A 10,028-nucleotide genomic window follows, 5' to 3' on the forward strand; every position below is an offset into this window, starting at 1 on the left:
TTCTTTAAAACCTTAATGCCATAGCAAGACCTCTGGCTGACATGACAAAAAAAGGTACAGACTTTTCTAACTGGTCTGAGAGTGCTTAATATGTGTTTGACTGTCTAAAACAATGCTTTATGTCAGCACCTGTATTAATACCACATGATGTGTCTTTACCCTTCACACTGGAAGTTGATTCATCAGAAGTAAACTGCGTCCATGTGCCTTCTTTTCCAAGAAGTTACTGTATTTCTGTCCAAACACAATTATGACATTGGTAATTACTCGCTATCAAATTAGCATTCAAAGAGTGGCAACACTTTTTGGAGGGAGCTATTCATCTTGATACTGTTATTACTGATCACAAAAATCTCTTGTACCTCATGTCGGCTAAACGTCTTACACCAAGACAAGCTCGGTGGTCATTATTTTTCAATAGGTTTAACTTTTTCTTAACTCATTGTCCAGGGTCTAAAAACACTAGAGCTGATGCATTGGCCAAGAGCTTTCTGAAGGGGAAGGGAGCCTTGTGTGGAACCTGTGCCCATCCTTCAGAAGGAAGTGGTGGTGTTGGCGCTCGGTACTTCATAGTTTTTTAGTTTCATAGTTTTTAAGGTTGAAGGGAGACTCTAAGTCCATCTAGTTCAACCTGTAGCCTAACATGTTGATCCAGAGGAAGGCAAAAAAAAACCCCAATGTGTCAAATAAGCTCCAATGGGGAAAAAAATTCCTTCCTTCGTCCACATCCGGCAATCAGACTAGTTCCCTGGATCAATACCCTGTCATAAAATCTAATATACATAACTGGTAATATTATATTTTTCAAGAAAGGCGTCCAGGCTTTGCTGAAATGTTAGTAGTGAATCACTCATTACAACACCATGCGGCAGAGAGTTCCATAGTCTCACTGCTCGTACAGTAAAGAACCCTCCTCTGTGGTTATGATTAAACCTTCTTTCCCCGAGACATAGCAGATGCTCCCGTGTTCCAGTACTGAGGTTGAAACTGAGGTTGCGGAGGCCCAGAAGACTCACTAACCTTGTCTAGCCGAGGGTCAGCCAGGGCTTAGGCAAGTGATTGCGCATGGGGGAGAAGGACTCATCTAGGGATGATAGGAAGTGCAAGGTTCAGTCCCAGGTAAGTGTTTAGGGGTCACCCCTATCCGCTCACTGTAAAGTCTGGACTATCTTTTTACCTTTTCCCTGTTTTAGTCCCTTCTTTTGCACCGCAAGCCTAATGCCTCTTTTGCTCTGTCGTGACAGCAAGAGATGTAGAGGAGGGACCTTGAATAACTTCTTTGACAATTTTAACAACATTCTGACTCCCAAACAGGGGAACACTGTGCACTCACTGAGAGGCCTAGCTCAAATGACAAGGAGGGATTGCAATACTGCGAGCAAGAGACATAGAGGAGAGACTGATTCAATTCTTGGACAATTTTTATAAGATTGTGACTCAGAGGCTGATTATTATCTACCATCGAAACGACAACCTGTTTGCACTGTTGAGCCTTCAGGCGTTGTGCCCCGCGTCCCCCTGCAAAGCGAGACAGGGAGCTAGATCTTGTGGATAAGCATGTTTGTTGTGTTCACCTGGTCCATGACAACAGCCTGTGCTTGCGCCATCAGCAGCATGTCCACTTCCCGGTCCATTACCGCATGCCTTGTGCGTTTTGAATTATGTGTGCAGCTAATAGGAAATATAATCTTATACATGTAGGCTGGAAATGATCTTTCAGTTTTAGGTTGCAGCAGTAAGGACTGTAAGGAAAAAAAATCTTGTATATATGTCTCTGGTAATCTTAATCCCTTCTCCAGCAGACAGTTCTACACTAATAAAGCCTACTCATAAAGCCTATGAGTGACGCCCTGGCCTATCAGGTCGTCACAGGGTATTGTGCAATCTTCCCTTCTGCACCGTATACACTCCTCCTTGGGTACGGATCCTGGTCCTTTGGTGTTGCTAACAGCTTAGCCAGTCAAAATCCTAGAAATACTTTACACCGTACCCACCAAACGTACCATTGGGGGGCCTGAAGGGAATAGGGCTGCCCATATGGGGGTTGGTAAGGAGAAAGAGAAAAAGTGAAAGAGTAGTGAAACAGGAGTGAGAGGAGAAGGAGGTAGAAAGTGACTCTCTGCGAGGGAGAGGTCACTGTTCTGGAGCAGGGCTTCTGAAGCTTACTAGGTGGCAGACGTTGGTCTGGACCTGGTAGGAGCTGGAACCCTGGTCACAGGGGATCGCGTCAAGGGGCACAGTCTGCTGAGGAGGGCTGCCGTCGGCATTGAGCCATCACTGGGCAGGGGCAGGGCATGACGGGGTACGTGGACTCTAGGCCGGGAAGTAGTTTCACGCGTCCCGATAATTTACCCAACGGGGGTGAAGACTTCAAGATTCATCCCCAACCCACTCCAAAATCGGGGTAACAGCGCACCGTCGGGATAGAACTTTCCCAAATACAGTCCAAAGAAATCCTACGTGTGACCCCTGAGAGCAAGCTCACTCCGTTAGCCATACAGGTGAGCGGGACCCAAAAAGTTTCAAGCTTTAGAGTCCAATTAGAGAGAAGGTGCCACGGAAAAGGCCACAGACTAACAGCAACACCAAGGGCACGGATCCCAGCATGCTCCCTCCAGGCTACAGTGGTGCTTGGCTTTTTGGTTTACAAGCTGTCAGTGTCATTATTCCTGGACTGAGTGAGTACACTGAAAAGCCCTTTTCCTCCACCCAACGGCACCCCAATCACCATCTCCCCAACAGGCCCCAGGGCACCAAACCCCCTACCCATGGAGGGGTTAAACACCTTGCTGCTATACCACCGCCACCGGGCTCCCCCACCAACAGCAGCGGTGGTACACCATCTTACCACGCAACGTGGGTGGAATCACGAACTTTCCAAATCCCCTGTACATAACTATTCCCCCCCTTCCTTTTTAATTCGAGTGTCCGCGCGGACCCCCCGGGTCCGGAGACCCCTCGAGCCACCGCAGCCCCGGATCTGAGCAGCTCGGCTGGTGGCACAGGGACGGTACATATGCACTGAGTGCAAAAGTTGCCAAAATTTAAAAAGAGGTAATGCAATACTCCCTGGAAATCACTTAGAGGAAGGCCTCACAATACATTATTTGACAAATGTTAAAACATTGGGAGTTTTAAATTGTCTAAAGATTTGGAATTTTAAATAAAAAAAAAATTGTACAAACAAACAGAATGTGTTATTCAATGCATGGAAGGAAGCCTTCATGGTGTGGACTATGGAAGAGATTTATGTGTCCAGAAGGAACACTTTTTTCCATTATACGAGACAACGAGAAACTGAAAAAGATGTGAAAAAGCAAGAAATTTACTTTACTGAAGCCAAAGACGTTTATGTGGCTAGTGAAAACTAAGCGGATAGTAAACATCTTACCACTATTACATAATTAAAAATTAAAGAAACAATTAAAAACAAAAATGGGATGGAGAAGGCCTTATACACTGTAACCAGTGAAGAGCAGAGGGTCAGAGCACTTCAGCTCCCCCTGGGGAAACTGAATTTATAAAAACGTCTTGGCATGCTATGCCCTGTTGCTTATCCTACCAATTTTTCAAAAAAAGCTGTTGGGAGCTGTTGGAAGTACCTTCTGATGCTGTGCTACATGGTGTTTGAACCATTTCCCCCTGGGGAAACTGAATTTTTGGAAATCCTCGGTGTTATCTGGTGGAATAAAGCCTGAGTTCCAGAGTGAAACAACTGTCACTTCCACGGTGCTACATGCTTCACAAACTGTGGTCTAGGAAGCAGGCGATGACGCCTCCTGCTCCCAACCTGCTTTTGGACAGATGCAATCATTATCAACGACATCAGCTTCGATGTCCCAGCGTGGCGTTCATTTGTCCATAAAACATCATTACTGAATTATTTGAATAGAATTTGAATAGAGGGTCGGTGGTGTTGAAGCCGGTGGTGTTGGTGAAGGAGGAAGAGGAGGGCAAGGCCAACACCCAAATGGCCACATTGGCAATAGCATTGTAAAGTGTTATGGAGAACGTATTCCAACTTTCACACTAATGATATAGGGGACGCAGAAAACTACAAATGACTGCCATCCCTCCCCAATGTATGTTACAGGGCCAACCTGAGAGCCCTAAGAAGTCTTAGATTGGAGGACAGCCAGTGGCCCTTAGAGGGCCACTGAAGCCGGTGGCGCTGGTGGAGGACGAGGGCAAGGTCAACATCCCAACGGGCAAATTGTAGCTTACCTTTTAAAGTGCTGTCAAATATGTGCCAAGAAAGGAAGTGTGAGACAGACACCAATATAATGTATAAGTTACAGCCCTTTCTAATCGAAAAAGGAAAAATGTAAAAAAACGAAACGTGTGAACATTTGCTAAAATGGGTTTTTTTTAGGTCCGGGCTTGATTTGACGTTTTATTACAGATATAAGGCACTAGAAACTGTTTCTTAGCAATTTCCCCTCTTTTACTTTGGTTTGAGAGCTGTTCTGGCGACTATGTAAACGCCGCGTGCTGCTCTGAGCACGTTATTCAAAGACACCAGAAATGCAGTCAGGCACCTTCTACAGGCTGTGCCCATACTGTGCAGCCTTTTCCCATCCATTTCAGCCTTTTCCTCAGTGACCAAAGGTCACTGACAGGTCCGACGGGAAATTATTCTGGTTTCCCATAGACTTAAATTGGGGGTCGAATATTTGCGAATACTCGAATAGCGGCGAGGTATTTGCCAGATATTCGACGAATCGAATAATAGGGTATTCGATCATCCCTAATAATGACCTCTCTCCTTTACACCGCCAGGGAAGTTTTAATTGGAAAAATGTTTTTTTCTATTTTCTGCTGTGTAAACCTGGGCTTTGTTGTTTATGGTAAACAGGGTCTTATAGCCCAAAAATATGGTGCTTAGCTTTATTAAGCCCCAGGGCCCCAGTCATAGTCACAGTAACTTAAAAGTATGAAGAGGAGGTCGGCCGAGTGTGACATCATCAGTGACATCTGACGCTGCCGGCCGCCCTCTGTTCCTTTCTTCATTATTGTGAAGTTTGTACTGTGCATGCGCTAAAGAGGCTGCTGTGCGCAAAACAAACAAGACCGTCCCACATGATGAAGGATATCACCGCGAGGAGAGAGAATCCTCCAATCACCGCCAAGCACCAGGATTCCATTTGAACCTTGTGTCTTCAGCGTTGGAGCCGCTTGCAGCCCGTGAGTATAATCTGTGTCCGTCTTTCGACTCCTGCTTCCGGCTCATACACAGCACCATACTGTATATACAGGTGCACACTATAGTCTGCATTATGTCTGTGTATCATCTTTTTGATAACCTGAAAAACGGTGCATGCAGTTTTTTTTGAGCTGTCAAAATGACAACTAGCGGTTAATGTTTGATTGGTGAGGACTGTTTGCAGAATTGGAGATTTTCCAAGAGTGATGGTGGGACTGTGGAAGGTTCGAGAGGTAGAGGCAGAGCTGGGGGACCCAAAAAATTTGGCAGTATGGGGCCCTGAAAATCCTGGTGGCGGCCCTGCAGAGAACCTATGTCAGTACCGGTCAATAGCTGATGCCTTGTGCCTGTAGCTGATGTTCTGTGATTGATGACCTGTGCCAGTATCTGCCAGTATAAGATGATTGTGCTCGTGCTTGCCATCCGGCCAGATGCTGAAGGCCTGTGCCTGTACCTGCCAGTAGCGGACAACTGTGCCAATGCCTGCCATCATGCCAGTTCCTGATGTCTGGTGCCAGCACTTGAAGTTCTGTGCCATATGCCCTATTCCACTACCTGCTATCCTGTCTGTGCCTTCCAGTACCTACCATGCTGGGTCCAGTACCCGTCCTGTGTTCCAGAACCTGCCTATAACTGAGTACCTGTTCCAGTCCTGTCTAGTTCGTGTGTTAGCTCTACCTCTATCTGACTCCCAGTACTTGGCCAGTCCATGGTTACATTCCTCTAATGGTGCCCCCAAGCCCTGCTCAGCTACCACAGTGCCGGATATTGCCCTGGGAGTGGCAATAGCGTCTATCACCCTAACCATCAGAGGCTCTGGTGGTGTATACATGGTAGGCACTTAGTTAAGCCCCTCCCATATCAGAGTATGCCCAGGTCCTCCCTGTGGTCCAATGGGTCAACTCCCGCTTGTACCCATGAATATTACAGTTTGTTCAGGCCATGGACTCCACTGAGTCCGGTCATCTTCCCCCCTTGGAGCTATCTCTAGTGATGACCAGACTTTATGTACATCAAGACTTAATCCCTGACCCTCTCCAGTCTACGGATGTCCGAATAAATGCCCTTTTTATTTTGGTGGTTTTACTTTCTGGCCTTCAGAAGAGGGAGCATGAGGAGTGGGATACTGTAACGCCAGCATCCCTATATTTGCCGGCATCCCGGTGCTTGCCAGCACCTATTCTCCACTATTCTCCTCTCCTGCCTGGCAGGGATACTGATGTGTTACCTGTGTTACCTGTGCTGCCTGCTTGTGGTTGCAGGCGTGAACATACTGAGTCACCCACTACTCTTCTGCACAGCCATTCACTTGAGTCTCAGTCCCCTGCACTCCTGCACAGCTATCCAATTGTGTCTCAGTCAACTGCTCTACTGTATGTATGCCCATGTACTGCATGGTCCTTTACTCTCCTGTACAACCATCCTCATGCTGTGTGGTCCTGTACTTTCCCGTATGGCCACCCACGGTTTGCGTGGTCCTCTGCACTCCTGCATGGCCATCCACATGTATCACAGTTTCCTGTTCTACCACATGGCCAACCCCTGCTGCATGGTACTCTGCTCTCCTGCATTGCAGCCACATGTAGTGCAGAAGCTGGTTCTCTTCCACGGCTGCCCAAGTGTGTTTCAGTTCCTGTCTCTTGCTGTGGTTTCTAGCTTCCAGGCCCTTAGTATGCAAGGGTTTTTAGTTCCCAGCCTAGGGTGAACACACACTCCCTGCATCTTAAAGGGAACCTGTCATCAGAAATTTAGCTATAAAGCTAAAAGTTCCCCCCTCTGCAGCTCCTGGGCTGCATTCTAGGAAGCTTCCTATAGATTTTGTGTCACCTTTTATCCCAAAATAAACACTTTATAAACTGGTACCTTTTCGTATGTAAATTTCTTAATTTTCCATGTGGGCGGGCTGCCTGATGTACGTTGCTGTTCCTCCATCATATTGACGCCGCCCCCGAACGCTGAATTTGAAAGTTCAGGACACCGCCCCTGGGTGCCCGTGGTCCAGCGCATGCGCTGTTCCACTGTAGCGGTGCCGTGCACTGTGTGCACGTGCGACCGCTGTGACGCTTTGCGCGGGCACGAGGTTATGGGCGGCGCTGTTAGTGTCATCAGTAAGTGCCGCCCATAACCTCGTGACCTCGTGCTGAGCATGATGGGAAGAAGGGGACGTCCGGGCATCATTCCTCCAGCGCTTGCGCATAACGCTGGAGGAATAGGGGAAAGTGCGGTCACGAGGTTATGGGCGGCACTTACTGATGACACTAACAGCGCCGCCCATAACCTCGTGCCCGCGCAAAGCGTCACAGCGGTCGCACGTGCACACAGTGCACGGCACCGCTACAGTGGAACAGCGCATGCGCTGGACCACGGGCACCCAGGGGCGGTGTCCTGAACTTTCAAATTCAGCGTTCGGGGGCGGCGTCAATATGATGGAGGAACAGCAACGTACATCAGGCAGCCCGCCCACATGGAAAATTAAGAAATTTACATACGAAAAGGTACCAGTTTATAAAGTGTTTATTTTGGGATAAAAGGTGACACAAAATCTATAGGAAGCTTCCTAGAATGCAGCCCAGGAGCTGCAGAGGGGGGAACTTTTAGCTTTATAGCTAAATTTCTGATGACAGGTTCCCTTTAAAAGGGCAGCACATGCACCTTGAAAAGGTGTCACCAGCCTATTGCTGTAAAGCACAAAGTATTTAAGGCTCCCTCCCCTATTGGGAAGGGCCTGAGCATCTCATTAGGTTCCTAGCCTAGTCCATTCCTGTTGGTTCCAGGCTGTTGCTCTGGTCCTCCTGTATCCAGCACCAGTCCTGCCTGGAAGTAGTACTGTGTCTTCTGAAGGTACTGAACATGTCCTTCCTGTGTTCCTGTAACTGTCCAGCCTGTGAACCTGTGTTTATCCTTTCTATGTTCCAATACCCGTCCTGCCTCTGTTGCTAATTTCGCTCTTGTGTCCTTGTATCAGCCTGAATACTCCACTCGTCCCTGTGTTCTGCCTGAACTCTGTTGTCCTACCTGAAGTCTGTTGTTCTAACTGAAGACTGTTGTCTTGCCTGAGTCCGGTGTCTTGCCTGAGTCCGGTGTCCTCCCTGAGTGTGGCGTATCTTGTGTCTGATGTATCCATGAATCGGCATATCCAGAGACTGATGTATCCAAGGTCTGGCATATCTTGATTCTGGTGTTGCCAGGATATGCAACAGATCCCCTTTTCCTTTTGTATCCAAGATCTTGTCATCTCCTGCATGTCATGTTATATCACTGAATGTTAATAAATAATTAAAAGTTTTTTAAAAAGGTTAACACTCTTTGCCCTCATCTGTCCTGCTGTGAAGTCCTGCTGCAGAAAAATGGTTTTGTTCAGTTTGGTGTGGTGTCTGCATCTAATTTCTGACTCCTGTCCTGACATCGTAAAGCCTAGTCAGTGCTAAAGATACCGGGATCTAAAGTAATAAAATTGGAGAGAGGAAGAATTTGCCCCGAATTGAAGAAGACCTCTGAACTGGAGCAGGACTGTACACGTGATGGCAAGGCGCCAAGGCTTAGAGGGACGTTTTTCAGTATGTGACTTGTGTATGTCCTTGCTTTATTTTCATGACTGAAGACCTAAGCATAAGACTGGATGTTCTGGAAACACATTGGTCACATTTTCACAATAGTCAACCAATTTGTTCATAGTTGGTCAACTATTTTCCACTATTCCTCTTAAAGAGCCTTATTATCCTTGATTTTATTTCCTTCATCTTCAGTCCATAGATAACAGGGTTCAGTATCGGTGGTATCACAAGGAATTGCAATGACATGATAACCCTGAGCTCATACGGCAACTTAGATGGGACAAAGCGATATAAAAGAATCTCGAAGGATGTGTCAAATATAAAGTTGACAAACGTGATGAGATGAGGAGTGCAGGTCTGCAGAGCTTTGTCTCTGACCTCTTTTGATGATTTCACACAGACTCTGAAAATTTTAATATATGAATAAAGTATCGGAATTAATGGCACGGCAAGTAAACAGGTAGCGATAAAAAGTCCAAAGATATTGTTGACTGTTGTGTCAACGCAAGAAAGTCTCACCACCGACCAATTGTCACAGTAGATCTTCAGGATTTCTGTTTGACACAATGGAAGCCTAACAGTCAACATAACATGCACTCCAACCAGTATATTAGGATAAAACAAAGCTCCAATGAGTAGCTTGAAGATTTTAGAAGAGGTCATTATGGTGTTATATCTTAAAGGGTTGCAAATACTAACATACCGGTCATAGGCCATAGCGGTTAAAATAGTCAACTCAATTGATCCATAAGTGTGAATGCAAAAAATCTGAACCATGCAGGCAACATAGGAAATCGTTTGAGTCTCCTGAAGAAGGTTGTAGAAAAGTCCTGGAAAGAAGGAAGAGCTTCCGTACAAGCCATTAATACAAAGGGCGGCTATAAAAATGTACATAGGCTCATGTAGGCTCTTGTGTAAAGCGATGGCAGATATCACAGCAGCATTGAGAGCAATGATTAGAAGATATCCAAACATAACGATGGAACAATAAATAGATTTTTCCGAAAATATTTCTCCAAAGTTCAATGTCAGATAAGGAGGGTGGAAAAGTGTCTTGTTCTCCATCTAATGCTTGTGATGTTACTGATAAATGAGAACACACAAGAGATTAGGACAAGTGGTGGGTAAGTTATTGGTTTTGCCTAAAACATGGAGAAAAAACAAAGATGTATCTAAGAAATTCAGCTTTGTCTGAGGTCAAATTTTTATTTATTTTACTTACTAATCAGCCTTTTCAAAGTTATAAATGTTTGCAATTGACTCCATTACCT

General features: G+C 46.1%; 1 protein-coding gene across 1 annotated transcript; it reads right to left on the minus strand.

Moving 5' to 3' along the window:
- Positions 1-8,886: 8,886 nt before the first annotated feature.
- Positions 8,887-9,822, minus strand: LOC142290069 (olfactory receptor 52D1-like). Its single transcript, XM_075334010.1, has one exon. It carries the CDS (start codon positions 9,820-9,822, stop codon positions 8,887-8,889), a length of 936 nt encoding a protein of 311 aa, XP_075190125.1.
- Positions 9,823-10,028: the final 206 nt, after the last annotated feature.

This window comes from Anomaloglossus baeobatrachus, chromosome 2 (assembly GCF_048569485.1).
Source record: "Anomaloglossus baeobatrachus isolate aAnoBae1 chromosome 2, aAnoBae1.hap1, whole genome shotgun sequence".
Taxonomy (NCBI): domain Eukaryota; kingdom Metazoa; phylum Chordata; class Amphibia; order Anura; family Aromobatidae; genus Anomaloglossus; species Anomaloglossus baeobatrachus.